Raw genomic sequence first — 16,378 nt, forward strand, 5'->3', positions numbered from 1 at the left:
GGCTCTTCATTATGTTTCAGTATTCACTATTTTGGTGGTATCTAGCAGTGTTCCACTGCTATTTATAAGGTTTTCAGTGACTAAATATTCATTAAGTAGTCCATCTCTCCTTTTTCCTAGTCTGTCTTGGTTTGTAAGCTCAGTTGAAATCTGTCCACCATGGTTGATCCTGCTGGTATTTAAAATACCCGTGGCACAGCTTCCAGAATTACAGCAACATGCAAATCACCACAGTAAGATAAACTAACAAACTAGTGGTGGAAGGAGCATAGTTCTAATCTGATGTAATATACGTATACAAAGAGAAGAAGAGAGAGAAAGAGTTAAGTCCTAGTGTGGTGCTGTAGGTTAATGTGTTGGACTGCAAGGTCAGTTTGAACAGCAAAGTCAGCAGTTCGAAACTACCAGCTGTTCCACAGGAGAAAGATGAGGCTTTCTACTCCAGTAAAGATTTGCAGCCTCAGAAACCCCGTGCAGGGTAACTATGAGGAGGAACCAGCTTCACGGTACTTAACAACAATATATATACATGTAGGAATTGACTCAACGGCAACTGTTTTTTAAATGTCTTTATATGGTTCTTCATCAAATATTTTTACTCTACTCATGTTTAAGCCTCTCTCATTTCATGAAATAAAGGAAACATTTATATTGAAGTCAGTAAATTCTAATGAATGAATTATTTTTTGGTCTGTTTTTCTTGTCTTCTGTTTTTGTTTCTTTCTCGCTCAGCTCTATTCTCTATTTATGGTATCTTATTTCCTTTCAGTTTTATCCATTTTTTCACTTTGAGCTCTTTGTTTTTCTTCAAAATATTTTGAGTACAGTTTCTTCAGAAAAAAAAATGTCATCGGATACTATTAGATACTTTAACATACATTTAGTACAGAATACCTAAATTAAAACTCAACTTTTCTTTACCTTAGTCATTGAAATACTAATGAATTCAGGGTAAAAATGTATGTGAAAGCTAGTTGATTGTTATGTGGCAGTCCTTTTTTCCTCCTTTAATCAACGACAAATTTTGATGTTTTCCCTATAATTTCCCAATTCGTGAATGGGCCTGATAAAGGTGTACTTATAGTTTGCCTTTGTCTTGGTAGCAGCTCTTTAGGATTCTACTTTTATTGAAGGGATATGGCCACCTATTAAGACAATACACCTTGGAAGGATCTTGGGTTTTGTCTAGATTAGTAAAGATACTCAATGTGTGGCAGGCTTCACTGTTTGCTTGATTCTGTTGGCTCTTACTTATTCACTGAACTAGTTTATTTGTTTTACATCTTTATGAATAGATATTCATTTTTAGAATATTGTGCATCACTTAAAAGTTGTTTTTAATAGAAGGATTATTCACTTTGGGTTTCAAGGTGCTATATTGCTAGACTAAAAAAAGTGATACTGTGGGCTAATGTGCTGGACTGCAAGTTAGTTTGAACCACAAGGTCAGCAGTTCAAGCTCACTAGCTGCTTCTTGGAAACCCTATGCAGAGCCATGATGGGTTGGAACCGACTCAACGGCACTTAACAACAACAGCAACATACCATAATCTTTCAATTTTTCTTTTTCAGTATGCCATGTCACATCACAGTTCTTGTGGTTATTTCTTATAAAACCTTAACTTTTTGTGTATATATACACATACACACACACATGAGACCATGGGTCTACTGGTTGAAAGAGACTCTGGCTACCTTCCAAAAGAGGTAAATACATATTCATTATAAGAAAAAGCAAAAACTGGTATTTAAAAATATAATTTATATAATAAATGATAACAATAAATTATTAAATAATGAATCAAGCAAGGCTATTTTAGTAATAGCCCCTCTACTTACTGAAACTCTTACTTACTTTGGAAGGAGAACCATCAGTAATTTTCACCAACTGCCAAAGAATTGAGTAATGGGAACACTGCAGGGCCTGTACAACTATCTGTATCAAATGAAGAAGAAAAAATTTAATGGAAAAATTTCATACAAATGAGATATAAACTAAGTTTGCACAGTATTAAGAAAATCTTTACAGTAGTTGTTACCTTATAAAAAAATTCAAGTTCAAATTTTTATAGAACTAAAAAGGATGTATAAAATAATATTTAGTTTAAAAAACACAAATCAGTATAACGATTTAGAGACTAAAATAAAAACTTAATAAATATGGAGTCAAATAACTATATGTTTTAACATAAATGTACTGTCATAAATACTTTACAATCAGATTTTTAAAAGTTGTTTAAAAGTGTATTTTTGTGAAAGTTCTAAAATAGAAACACCTACTTTGTTTTAAAGCACTTTTACTCTGACAACTATTCACAGAAAAGTATATACAACAATATAAAAGTCACTGAATTATTATAAGGCAAAACCACTTATGTAAACATACTGCTAATACCCTTTCAAAATATAATCTTCTGCCTTTCAAGGGGAATCAGCTATTTGGATTTATAAGGTAATCAGAACATGTTAATTCAACAGGCATCTCTAAATATTTTTCCCTTTTACAAAAATTACATAAATAGAATCATGTAATATGCATTTCTTTGAATATGAGTTCTTGTACTTAATATCCATCTGTTTATTTAGATTTTATTGAGTTATACAGTTCACACACTATACAATTAACCCATATAAAATGTACAATTTAAGTCTTAGCACATTCACAGATATGTGCAACTAACACCTAACACCACAATGAATGTTAGAACATTCTGATTTAAAAATGAGACCCCATACCCATGTGACCTAGCTTCAATGGCTTGATAATCAGAACTCGACCAGACGAAGGTAAACAAACTTTTTTCTGACAAAGGAAACAAGGGTAAATTGCTACAATTTGATGACCTTGACCTACACTCATGGAGGTAGTAATTCTAAATACCAACAGAGAAGGAAGGAGTCATCATATCACGTATCAATGCTAGCCCCTCTGTACACAGGGTAGATAGGGGCGAGCATCTTAGACATTGGCTACCTAAAATGAGGGGGCGATAAACGCATGAAGTGACTGGCTTACAAGTTTTTAAGAGGGAGTTTAGTTTCAGAGGGTGTGAGGGAATATACAGTCCCCCAATGAATAGTTTCATCTTGTCTAGATAGGTCTGGTTAAAAGAGACGGGATAGGATTCTTATGATTCAATAGTGAGTAACTGTTATCATGACTAATTCTGACTGTCACAGTTGTAAAGGTAGAAGTTTTGTAACAAAAATGGGGGAGTAGTTAATCTTACAGTCCAGAAACAGGATCCTAGGACCATCAAGGGACAAGAGTACAAGTGGAATGCAGGACCCTATCCAGAGAAGCAGCGACACTGGAGATGGAAGCAGAGATGGGGACATGGAGAAAGGGAACAGCTGAGGACTCTAGATTCATGGAAAGAGAGGGATTGAGAACTGACAGCCAAGAGGCAGGCTTGCAGAATGTGCCCTTTGGTGGTTTTAATTATTACATATGCCTTAGTGTTTATAAAAAAAGCTAAAATGAATACAGAGAAATACTGTTAACTGATGGTACATGGAGGGGATTATAATCATTGTAATGAAACAAAGTATATGATTTGTTGAATGTAAAACTGATGATCTGCCCTATAAATTTTCACTAAAATCATAATAAAAACTTTAAGAAAACAAAAATAAAAAAAGGCCCAAATGCTTTAGTGATTACTCCATCCCCTCAAGTTCCCCACTCCTTAGCAACCTCTTAGCTACTTTCTGTCTTGTTAGATTTCCCTGTTTTGACATTTTATATGAAGGGTTAAATAGCATGCCATCTTTTGTGAACAGTTTCTTTCACTTAGTACAAGGGTTTGAAGGTTCACCCATGCTGTAGCAATATTTTACTGTACCTTTACTGAAATAAAGCATATGTGATATTTCATTATTTCACTTGCTAATTTTATGTAGCATCTATAATCTCGTCTTCGCTCAATAAATGAAGTCATAAGTATGAATATACACAGAAAACGGAATAAGCAAAAAGAAAAGTAAGCAGAATGCTACAGGAAATAAGATTTTTTGCCGGCTGTACTTTTAAAATTTGAGGTTTTAGATCACTTAAGGAAAAGATATCTCCAGTGCACCTATTCAGCATTAAAAATAATGCATCAGGATTAGAGTGATGAACGGTACTGCTTTTGGTGCAACACTAATGAAGTGGTGCCAGGAATTCATTAAACATAATAATTAAATGACTGATTCATGTCAGAATGCCAGAAACAAAGCTACTGAAACACTTCATGTTATGAATTATTAGTGCTAAAGAAATTGCTACTGAGATATTTTCATTCTGATAACCTCTAATATTGTACATTGGCAAAGTGGTTTGTAAAAAAGAAAAAGACAGGATTAATGAAACATTCTCTTGAATTTGAAAGAATGTGAATTGTTAAATAGAAAAAAATGATACATAAATTGATACAGTCAAAGGGAAATTAAGTTCTGGAAAAAAATAATCATCACAAATATAATTTCCTTTCCTTCTAATGACGTATACTTTTTGTAAAAGTTTCTTGGTTATGAGGGAAGATAAGACAGTCATACACTGTTTCCAAAACAGCATCCTCATTCGAACCCATTTCACATATTGGTATTCTTTAAAGTTTACTTTTAAAAAGGGCTCCAATTCATGATTAAAAAAAAAAAAAAAAAGGCTCTCATTAACTACAACCAATTACAATGATAAAATATTAGAGCTGATTGAAATGTTAAAAGAAAATCCAGAACTCTTTGTTCTGAGCTTCACATCAGTCAACGTGGTATTCTTATAACTTGTTCAGAAGTCATTTAATTCAGCAACCATATCTTTCTAAAACAGGGATGAAAGATGAAATACAAGCAATAAAAGTACTGAAAAAGCCAAAAACATTGACCTAACCTATGAGAACCACTTTCTTCTGCCTAACTAAATCTGCTGACCCTGAAGGGTGTCTTAAAAAAACAAAACAAAAAAACTCAACCTGATAAACATGAATTTTTCCTAGTCTTATTCCTGGCTTTATGTTTCTATAAGGGATATTATGCTACCCTGTAGAATAATAGGGAAGCTGCAAGCCACTGCATAACAAGGATGGACCTTGAGGACATTAAATTGAAATCAGTCAGTCACAAAAGGACAAATATTGCGTAAGACCATTGTTGTAGAAGCTTAAAAGAGGATACCTATACTAAAAAAAAAAAAATTATTTAGTTACTGGTGGGGTTGGAGTGGGAGGGTTTAGGGAGGTGGATGGAGGAGACGGTAGAGCACAGGATAGGGGCAAACACATCATAGTTCGGGTGTTGGAGAGGGCAATACACAAGAAGTGGGATGGGGTGGAAGAACAAGGTAGATAAAAGAAACCTGAGACAGGTTTGCATGGCCTAGTGGGACAGAGGTAAATAGTGATACATGCTCAACTTTGGAAAACAGAGCTCTGTGATACAGATATCTAGACATAATTCAAAAAGGGGAAAGAATATTAAGCTGCTTGACTGTCTTACGTATATTAGTTTCCCTTTCCTACGATTGTAAAATTGAAACTTGAGTTGGATAGAAAGGAATGTCAGAAAACATGATTACTGAAAGCTTGTAAGCCCATCTTCAGCCTATAATGGATTGGAATACCTAAAAGGGGTTTCTAGAACTTGCCCAGTGAAATAGGCCTCCTGCAGAGACTTTGCAGCGTATAGGACCTTAGGTGGAATCCTGAGTCCCATCCAGAACCTTCTGAAGTGGGACATTCCTACTAGAAAGGACAAGCAGAACAGCCTGAAAACAGCTAGAGAGACAGAAGATACAGCTTCAAAAAAAGATCATCAGGAAAAAAAACAAAAACAAAAATGGCAGTATGACTGGCTACTATGAGAATAAGCAAGATGCTTGCAGGGAAGTCACCAAGGCAAGCAATCAAGTTCCTTCAGGACAATGCCCCCTCTAAGACGGAAACTGAAAGGGAACACATGAACAGGCATGTAAGCTTGCTGAGGACCACACTGCTGTACTGGTGAGTGGAAGAGGGAGAAAGGCAGCAAAGAAGAAACGGGCTGAGTTCAACCACGTTCTACAGACTCCCATGGACCTGGAGATAAGAGAGAGAAGAAGGGCTAGTTGGTTCAAAATATGGTGAGACGTGGGGACACCTGAGCCTATGGACAAGGACACAGCCACAGAGGGCTAGAGCTGAGACTGAAGCATCCAGCTAATATGAAGTGAGAGGGGTCACACAAGAACAATGAAAGTTGAAGACAGTACCCCTTTAACCTAGCCTTGATGGCTTGATAACCAGAACTGAACTAGAGGAAGAATTAAAAAAAAAAAAAGAAACAAAACAAATTCTGATAAAGGAAACGAGAGTAAATTGCTACAATTTGATGAACTTTACCTATACTCATGGAGGTAGTAACTCTAAATACCAGCAGAGAGGAAAGGAGTCTTTACATCAAATATCGATGCTATCCCCTCTATACACAGGGTAGATAAGGATGGGCAACTTAGACACTGGCTACCTAAAATGAGGGGGCGATAAAGGCACGAAGTGACTGGCTTACAAGGTTTCAAGGGGGAGTTTAGTTTAAGAGTGTGTGTGGGAAGACAGAGTCCCCACTTAATAGTTTTAACCTTGTCTTGATGGGTCTGGTTAAAAGCAATGGGGATAAGATTCTCATAAGTAACTGCTACCATGACTAACTGCGACACTCACAATGATAAAGGTATACGTTTTGTAACAAAAACAGGGGAGTGGTTAATCTTACAGTCCCGAAACAAAGGACCCTAGCATCATCAAAGGAGAAGAGCACAAGCAAAATGAGACACCTTATCAGAGAAGCAACGACACCAGAGATGGAGGCAGAGATGGGGACATGGAGAGAGGGAGCAGCTGAGGACTCTAGGTTCATGGAAAGTGAGGGACTAAAAGCTGGAGGCCAGAAGGAAGACTTGCAAAATGTGCCCTTTGTGTAAATTATTATATATGCCTGAGTGTTTTAAAAAAAAGCTAAAGGGAATAAGAAAAGTATTGGTAACCGATGGTACATGGAGGGGATTACAATCATTGTAATGAAACAAGGGATATGATTTGTTTAATGTGAAACTGATGATCTGCCCTGAAAACTTTTACTCAATCCACGATAAAAACCTTAAAAAAAAAAGAGGTACATTACAAAATAAAGAAGCATGAAAATAAAAAAATCATAGGATCACCCTAAAATTTTTTGAGTTTGAAAAAGTACAATTTACATGGAAAGCTGCTTAGAGCCTAAAGAATAATGATAATATGGAAAAGCAATTATGTATATATAGGAAGTCCTGGTGTGGCACTGTGGGTTAATGCGCTGGACTGCATAGACAGTCTGAACTGCAAGGTCGGTGGTTCAAGCTCACCAGCTGCTCCTCAGCAACCCTATACAGGGTCACTATGGGTCAGAACCAACTCAACAGCACTTAACAACATCATAGATGGATGTGTTGTTTTCAAGTGTCATTGAGTTGGGTTCAACTAATAGTGACCCTAAGCACAGTAGAACAAAGCAATGACTGATCCTGTGCCATCCTCACAAATGTAATGCTTGAGCCCAGTGGGCTGCTGTCATGTTGTCAGTCCACCTCATAGTGCAGTGTGCTTGGGGGTGGGGTGAGGTGGGGGGGAGGTTGGGGGTGGTGTCTCCTCTTTTTTGCTGAACCTCCCAAGCATGATGTCCTTCTTCAGGGACTGGTCCCTCCTGACAAGTCCAAAGTACAAGAGACGAAGTCTCAGTATCCTAGCTTACAAGGAGCATCCGGGCTAAACTTCTTCAAACACAGATTTCTTTGTGCTTCTGATAGTCCATGGTATTGTCAATATGTTTTCCCAACACCATAATTTAAATGCATAAGTTATTCTACGGCTTTCCTTATTCATTGTCCAACTTCCACATGCACACAGGCTATTGAAAATGCCACGGTCACGTTTAATACCTTAAACTTCAACTGGTATCTTTGCTCTTGAACGGTTTAAAGAGGTATTGTGCAGTAGATTTGCCTAATGCAATGGGTCATTTGCTGTCTTGATTGCTGCTTCCGTAAGTGTTGACTGTGGATCCAAGTAAAATGAGTCTTTGACAATGTCTACCTTTTATCCGTCTAGCATGATGTTATTTATTGGTCCAATACTGAGGATTTTTGTTTTCTTTACAGTTAGGTGCAATCTATACTGAAGGCTACAGCCTTTGATCTTCATGAGTTTTTCAAGTACTCTTCACCTCCAGCAAGCTAAATTGTGTCACCTGCATAATGCAGGTTGTTAATGAGCCTTTCTCTAATCCTAATGCCATGTTTGTTCTTCATATAACTCAGCTTCTTGGATTATTTGCTCAGCATACAGGTTGAATAAGTATCTTTATTTTAAAACCAGGTGGTATCCCCCTTTTCTGTTCTACTTATTGCCTCTTGGTTTCTCAGGAGCACACTAAAGTGTTCTGTAATTTCCATTCTTTGCAATGTTATCTATATTTTCTTATAATCCACACAGCTGAATGTCTTTCCATAGTCAATAAAGCCATTTTACTGGTATTCTCTGCCACGTGTAGATGTACATTATTTACATATACATGAGGATTTTTAAATTCTGATATTCCACATAGTAATGGATAAATTTGTTTTTTTAAATTTTCTGTCTGCAAGAAATCTTTGTGCTATTCCTTTCCAATCTGATCCCATTGCTACGGCTCCCACAAAGAAGGGTGGCAAGAAGAAGAAGAATGGCCATTCTACTATCAACAAAGTGGTGACCAGAAAGTACACCATTAACATCCACAAGTGCATCCCTGGATTACGCTTTAAGAAGCATGCCCCTCAAGCATCCAAGGAGATTCAGAAATTTGCCATGAAGGAGATGGGAATAACAGATGTGTGTACTGACACAAATCTTAATAAAGCTGTCTGGGCAAAAGGAATCAGGAATGTCCCATACCGTATCCAGGTATGGTTGTCCAAAAAACAAAATGAGGATGAAGATTTACCATACAAGCTCTATACACTGGTGACCTATGTGCCTGTAACAATTTTCAAAAACCCACAGTAAATGTGGATGAAAACTTAACAGCTGATTATCAAATATATTTATGAATCTTCAAAAAAAGAAAAAGAAAAGAAACTTTAAGGGGAAAGAGGGTCAAATTATTTTTTGTGTGAAAATGTACATGATACAACAGTAAACTAAACACTAGTTTACTACCGGTATCTAATATTGGTCTTTCTGTTATTTTTAGGCTGAGTTCTTGTAAGTGAAAATAAACATTCTTTTAAAAGAGCCTTCAGATGCAAATTTAAAATCAGAATGGCTTTACCAAAGACAATAAAAGGATGGCAAATAAGGAAATAAAAAATGTTCAATTCAGAACTGAATTCATTACTTCTTGCCACTTTTCAGTCAAATAATGAACAGGTTTAATAAGGTGAACCATAGAAAATGAAGCACTTCTTAGAACAATCAACCATTTCTTATCAAAAGGATGGCATTTGCCCAAGGACAAAGTTTAGAAGGCAGGAAAGGTTAGGAAAGAAGTAGTATTTGAAACCTGTAATGGAAGTTGAGAGATGTTAGTTTTGGGGGATTGCAACCAATAATATGAAACAAAATGTGTATGAAATGGTGAATGGAAAACTGATTTGTTCTGTAACCTTTCTCCCAATTCATAATAAAAAGATACACGCACACATGCACGTACGCACGTACAAACACACACACACGGTGGTGGCAGTGTGCCATGGAGTCAGTTCCAACTCATAACAACCCTGTATAGGGTTTCTGAGGCTGTAAATATTAATGGGAGCAGTAAGCGTATCTTTCTCCCATTGAACAGCTGGTGGTTTCAAACTGCTGACAGAGAAATTAGCAGTCCGACACACAACCATTTCACTACCAGAGCTCCATGTATATATATAAGGGTGCCACTGAGTTGGTTCCAACCCACAGCGACCCTGCATAGGGTTTCTGAGGAGAATCTGGTGAGCTTGGATGTCAGATCTTGTGGTTCAAAGTGACTTTGAAAGTACAACGCACAAACCATAGTGCCACACCAGGACTCCATATATATATATATATGGAGATCAAAAGAAATCAGATCACAGAGGAACTTGCAGGAGTGATCATACATCCAAGTTTATGAATATGCCCTAAGTTTTTATTTTAATTAATATTTATAATAATTATTAAAATTGAACCTTGGACCAGAAGGCTAAAATAAAGAATAAAGATTCTGTGAAACTTTCCTATGACTCTTGGTTCTGACATTTCAAAAGGCAGACATTATTTTATTTTACTTCATTTTACTGTGCTCCACAAATTATTGCTTAAAAAAAAAAAATCAATTGAAGGTTTTTGGCAACCCTTCATTGAGCAAGTCTATTGATCTATTTGTGCCATGTTTCGAACAACATGAGCTCACTTAGTGTCTGTGTTATATTTTTTAAAATTTTACACTATTTCAAATGGTTTCAAAATGCTACATTTCAGAGTTTCATAATGCTATGTTTCATAACACACAGTACATCATAAACATAACTGACATAAAAGGGCTTCTAAAAGTTTATGGAAAAATATAGTTAAAAGATAACACACAAACAAACAAGATGGCGGATTGGGTGGAAGTGCAGTAAGGAGCTCCGTGAGCAGCAACACAGAATACTGGACCAAGCAGGCTGAGGGGATGGTGCCAGAATTGTGAACCACATATAAGGTAATACTGAAAAAGTTGGAAGGCTTACAGCTAGGGGAATTTGTATCAAAAGCAAGAAATCCAGTGCTTTCTAATCCAAGATGCTCAGCTGCTCCCGGAACCTCCATCTTGGGCGAGACCAAGTGGGGGAGGGATCAGAGCAGCCACAGACGCCTGGCAGAACTATGGAAATAAAGGTGTGGACACTCTTTTTGTATCTGCTCATTGGTCTCTTGCTAGCTGCATGCCTCTATTCAGGCAACTAGAGGGGTACCTGAACAAGTGGACACCTCACACTCACCCCGGGGGTGGGGGTGGGGGGAGTCCTACTATGCATGATACAGATCTCCTGGAAATTTAAAGTGACAATTTCCACTTAAAACCAAATGGCAGTGCAAAAAGGCCACAGCCAGCACTTAACTGTTTATCACTAGGAAAAAGGCCTGAATGGGGACTGTGAAGCGGTACAGGCAGACTAAAAAGGAAATAAGCCAAACGTTCAATCCTTAGTTACATCACAATGACCAACAGTGGCATCTTGAAATTTCTCAGAAGAGTGAAAAGGGAATCCCATTTCATTATCACATCTACCTGGAGGCAATCAGAAAACATAAAAAATACCAAAATACACACACATCTAAGTACTAAGGCCACAGATAACTTCTGAATATGCAGAAAAACCAGAAACAGATGACCATATCAGCACATGTCCAGAATCAAGATAAAGTGACAAAGGCAAATGAGTTGGAAGTAGACCTATACTCCATCCTGGAAGATGGGCAGGCTTTGGAAATGCCTGAAAAGGAATTCAGAAAAATGGTTATAAAATGTATCAAAAACACTATACAATGAGTGCCCATTAATGGAAGAATGAATAAACAAACTGTGGTACATACAAACAATGGAATATTATGGTACCTTGAAGAACAAGGAAGCTGTTATCACATAACATGGATGAACCTTGAGGACACTGAGTGAAATCAGTCAATTGCAAAAGGAGAAATACTGCATTAGGACCACTACTGTAAAAGGCTAAGAAAAAGAACCCATACTAAAGGGGAGAGGGGGACTAATTGCTGGTTACTGGAATGTGGCAGGTGGGGTGAGAGGAGGGAGGGAAAGGTGGAGCACAGGGTAGGTAATAGATGCAGGATACTTTAAGTGCTAGGAAAGGGGGCAATACACAAGAAGGGGGGAGGGGAATGGAAGAGTAAGGAGTATGGGAAAACAATTAGGCAGGTTTGCATGGGCTAAGCAATACAGAGGTAAATAATGATGTATGCACAACCTTGGAACAACAGGGCTCTGGGATACAGGGATTGAGACATGGCTGGAATGCGCAAAAGAGGGGAAATAATGTTAAGATGCTTGGCTGTCTTTTGAATCTTGATTTCCCTGGCATACCATTATAAAATAGACACTTGAGGGGGAGAGAAATGAATAGCCAGAAATATCACCGTAGAAAGCTTGTAAATCCGTCTTCTGACTATAACAGATTGGAATACCTAAAACGGGGCTAGAACTTGCCCAGTGAAGGAGGCTTCCTATGGAGCCTCTGTATTACATAAAACCATAGGTGGAATCCTGAACCTTACCCAAAAGCTTCTGAGGTGGAAAATTTCCACTTGAAAGGGCAAATCAACCAGCCTGGAGTGACGAGAAGAACAGAAGACACTTCTTAAAAAGGCAGATCCACAGGAAAAATAGAAAATAACGGCAGTCCGACTGATTACTACAAGAACAAGCAAGTTGCTCGCCAAGGAGACATCAAGGCAATTGGATGGGTACCCTCAGGGAAAACCTCCTTCCAAGACTAAGACCCAATGGGAATACGTGCTCTGATTGGTGACCACATTCATTATTAATAAAGAGACGTGAAGGAAAAACAAGCAATGAAGTTGCGAGCTAAGCCTTACAACGTTCAATAGATGCCTGTGAATCTGGGTGGAGACCTGGTTGGCCAGAAGTGTGACAGGACCTAGGGATTCTTGGGCGTAGCCACAGAGGACTAGAGTGGAGAGTGAAGCATCCATAATTAAGACAGGGCACATGCATAAGAATATCCACACTTGCAGATAATTACCACTCAACCTGGCTTCAATGACTGGATGATCAGAGCTTAACTAAAAGAAGAAAGCAGAAAAAAAAAGAGTAAACTGATACAGTATGATGAACTTGACCAACACCTATGGATGCAGTACCTCAAAAGAGGGAACAATTCTGTACAGCAAAGATAATTCCCATACACAGAGTAGACAGGGATGGGCAACTTAGACATTGGCTATCCAAAATGGGGGATTACAAAGGCAACAAGTGACTGGCTTACAAGCTTTCAAGAGGGAGTCTAGATCCAGAGGGCATGGAGAGGAAGGCAGAATCTCCACTGAGTAGTATCCAATCTGTCTGGAGGGAACTAATGAAAGGAAATAGGTATAGGTCCCTTGTGGTACAATGGTGAATAATTGTTATCAGAACTGTGAGGGTTGGAAATGTAAACATGGACATTATGTAGCAAAAGGAGGGGAGTGATTGATTATGCAGTGTAGGAGCAGAGGTCCCTGGAACCATCAAGGGAGAAGAGTGGAGTGTGAGACCCTACCCAGAGAAGGAGTGACTCCAGAGATGGAGACAAAGACAATGACGCGGAGAGACACAGTGGCTTAGGACTCTTAGAGCCAGAGAGGGAGAGGGACTGTGTGCTCACTACCGGGGGGTAGGCTTGCAGGGTAGAACCTTTGGTTGGTTGATGATGCATAGAGGGGATTATAACCATGGCAATGAAATGATATACAATAGGATGAATGTAAAGCTAATGTTTTCTCCCATGTAAACTACCACATAATTCACAATAAAACATAAAAAAAAACAAACAAAAAACCCCACTATAAATTGGAGTTGAGAAAAACAATGAAGAAGTCAGGAAAGCACTATAGGAACAAGCAAATAAGATAGACACAGCATTAGAAATAATTCAAAACCTAAAGAAAGAGGTCCAAACCATTAATAAGAGAATATGAGAAATGGACAATACACTGAAAGGGCAAAGGAGTAGAATTGAAGAGATACAAGCCAGAACTAGTGAGCTGGAAGATAAATCTCTCAACACTACTAAGATAGAAGAGCAAGCACAAAAATAAAGGATAAAAAAAATCTGAAGAAGGCCTAAGATGCATATTGGACAACGTGAAGAGGAATAACTTAAGAATTATTGGCATTTTGGAACAGGAAGAATCACACAAGTCCACAGAGGAGATAGTTGAAGAGCTTCTGGAAGAAAATTTTCCTAACATCATGAAAAGAGAAACGATAAGCATTCAAGAAGCTCAACGAACCCCAAGAAGGATAGATCCTAAAAGAAAATCACCAAGACATATAATAATCAAGCTCTCCAAATTCAAATGATAAGGATAGAATCCTGATAGTAGCGAGGGAAAAGAGAAGTGTTACATACAAAGGCAAGCAAATCAGATTAAGCTCGGCTCTCTCAACAGAAACTATGCAGGTAAAGAAGGCAATGGGGAGACATATATAAAACCCTGAAAGAAAAAACTGCCAACCAAGAATCCTCTACCCAGCAAAGCTGTCAATCAAATATGATGGTATAAACAAAACATTCCAGGATAAACACAAGCTAAGGGATTTTGCCAAAGCCAACCCTGCACTGCAAAACATCCTAAGGAAAGTTCTGTGGACTGAAAACCAACAAGGCCAGACAACAATCAGAGGTTGACATACATGGCAGCACCACCTGGAACTCAACTGACAAATGGAACAGTTGAGAACAGAATGAAATTACAAGAACAGAGTATCTGGGAGATCAGTCTATGATCAAAACAATTAAGGTAAACACTGAGGAACAGAGACCCAGGAGGTAAGGTCAGGTAGATTACAGGACAAAACAGACTGTCCTAAATGGAGGGAAGAATGAATGGAATATAAGGTATCAACAATAGTGGGGTTGCAGTGGGGGTTTAGTTTGGGTGTAGGGGAGGGCAATACAAGAAGGGGGAGGAAGTGGAAGAACAATATAGATAGGGGAACACTGAGACAGGTTTGCATCGCCTAAGTGGGAAAGAGGTAAATAGTGCTGCATGCTCAACCTTGGAACAAAAGGGCTCCGTGATACAGGGATCTGGGCATAGTTTGAAAAGAGGGAAAATAATACTAAAATGCTTGACTATCTTATGAATACTGGTCTCCCTTACCTACTATTGTAAAATAGACACTTGAGTGGGATAGAAAGGAATGTCGGGAAACAAGATTATAGAAAATTTGTAGCCCATCTTCAGCCTATAACGGATTGGAATTCCTAAAGGGGTTCTAGAATTGGCCCAGTGAAATACACCTCTTGCGAAGCCTTTGCAGAGTATAGTACCTTAGGTGGAATCCTGAGTCCCATCCAGAACCTTCTGAGGTGGGACATTCCCACTAGAAAGGACAAGCAGACCAGCCTGGAACAGCTAGAGCAACTGAACATACATCTTCAAAAAAAGGTCATCAGGAAAAACCCAAAACTAAAATGTCATCATGACTGGCTACTACAAGAATAAGCAAGCTGTTCACCAGGAAACCAACAAGGAAAGCAACCAAGTTCCTTCAGGACAAACCCCCCTCTAAATAAAACTCAAACGGAACACTTGAGCACACATGTAGGCGGGCTGAGGACCATCCACACTGGTGTACTGGGCAGTGGAAGAGGGGGAAAGGCAGCAATGAAGAAATGGGCTGAGTTCAACCACATCTCACAGACTCCTGTCGACCTTGAGATGAGAGAGAGAAGAGGAAGGGCTGGCTGGTCCAAAGTATGGTGAAACATGGGGACACCTGAGCCCATGTACAGGGTAATAGCCACAGAGGTCTAGAGCTGAAAGTGAAGCATCCAGCTAATATGAAGTGAGGGGAGATGCACAACACCACCCAAACTTGCAGACAGAACCTATCTTCAATGGCTTGATAATCAGAACTTGACTAGAGGAAGATCACACACACACACACACACACACAAATGAAACTTTTTTTGGATAAAGTGTTTAAACAAGGGTAAATTGCTACAATTTGATGAACCTGACCTATACTCATGTAGGTAGTAACTCTAAATACCAACAGAGAAGGAATGAGTCTTCATATCAAGTACCAATGCTATCCCCCATGCTCCTGTACACAGGGTAGATAGGGATAGGCAACTTAGACATTGGGTACCTAAAATGAAGGGGTGATTAAAGCACGAAGTGACTGCCTTACAAGGTTTCAAGGGGGAGTTTAGTTTATGAGTATGGGGTTGGGGAAGAAAGAGTCCCCACTGAATAGTTTTCATCTTGTCTAGATGGGTCTGGTGAAAAGAGATGATAAGATTCATGTGATTCAACAGTGATTGTTATCATGACTAATTGCGACTGTCACAATGGTAAAGGTAGAAGTTTTGTAACAAAAACAAGGGAGTGGTTAATCTTACAGTCCAGAAACAAAGGACCCTAGAACCATCAAGGGATAAGAGCGCAAGCAGAATGAGAGACCAGATAGGTAGGGACACCAGAGACAGAGGCAGAGGTTGGGACATGAAGAGAGAGGGAGCAGCTGAGGACTCTAGATTCATGGGAAGAGAGGGACTAAGATGGTGGCCAGGAGGCAGACTTGCAGAATGTGCCCTTTAGAGGTGTAAATTATTATATATGCCTGAGTCTTTTTTTTTTTTAAAGCTAAAGTGAAA

The 16,378-nt window shown here is 38.6% G+C and overlaps 1 protein-coding gene across 2 annotated transcripts in view; it reads right to left on the minus strand.

Annotated features, from left to right (window-relative positions):
- The window catches only part of STAG1 (stromal antigen 1), a 469,676-nt gene that overhangs the window by 96,390 nt on the left and 356,908 nt on the right, over positions 1–16,378 (minus strand). For both annotated transcript variants that reach the window (XM_006846604.1, XM_006846603.1), the window contains exon 21: positions 1,856–1,936. In XM_006846604.1, coding sequence (XP_006846667.1) covers positions 1,856–1,936 — 81 coding nt within the window. The remainder of the gene's footprint in view (positions 1–1,855; positions 1,937–16,378) is intronic.

Source organism: Chrysochloris asiatica, unplaced genomic scaffold (assembly GCF_000296735.1).
Source record: "Chrysochloris asiatica unplaced genomic scaffold, ChrAsi1.0 scaffold00028, whole genome shotgun sequence".
Lineage (NCBI taxonomy): Eukaryota > Metazoa > Chordata > Mammalia > Afrosoricida > Chrysochloridae > Chrysochloris > Chrysochloris asiatica.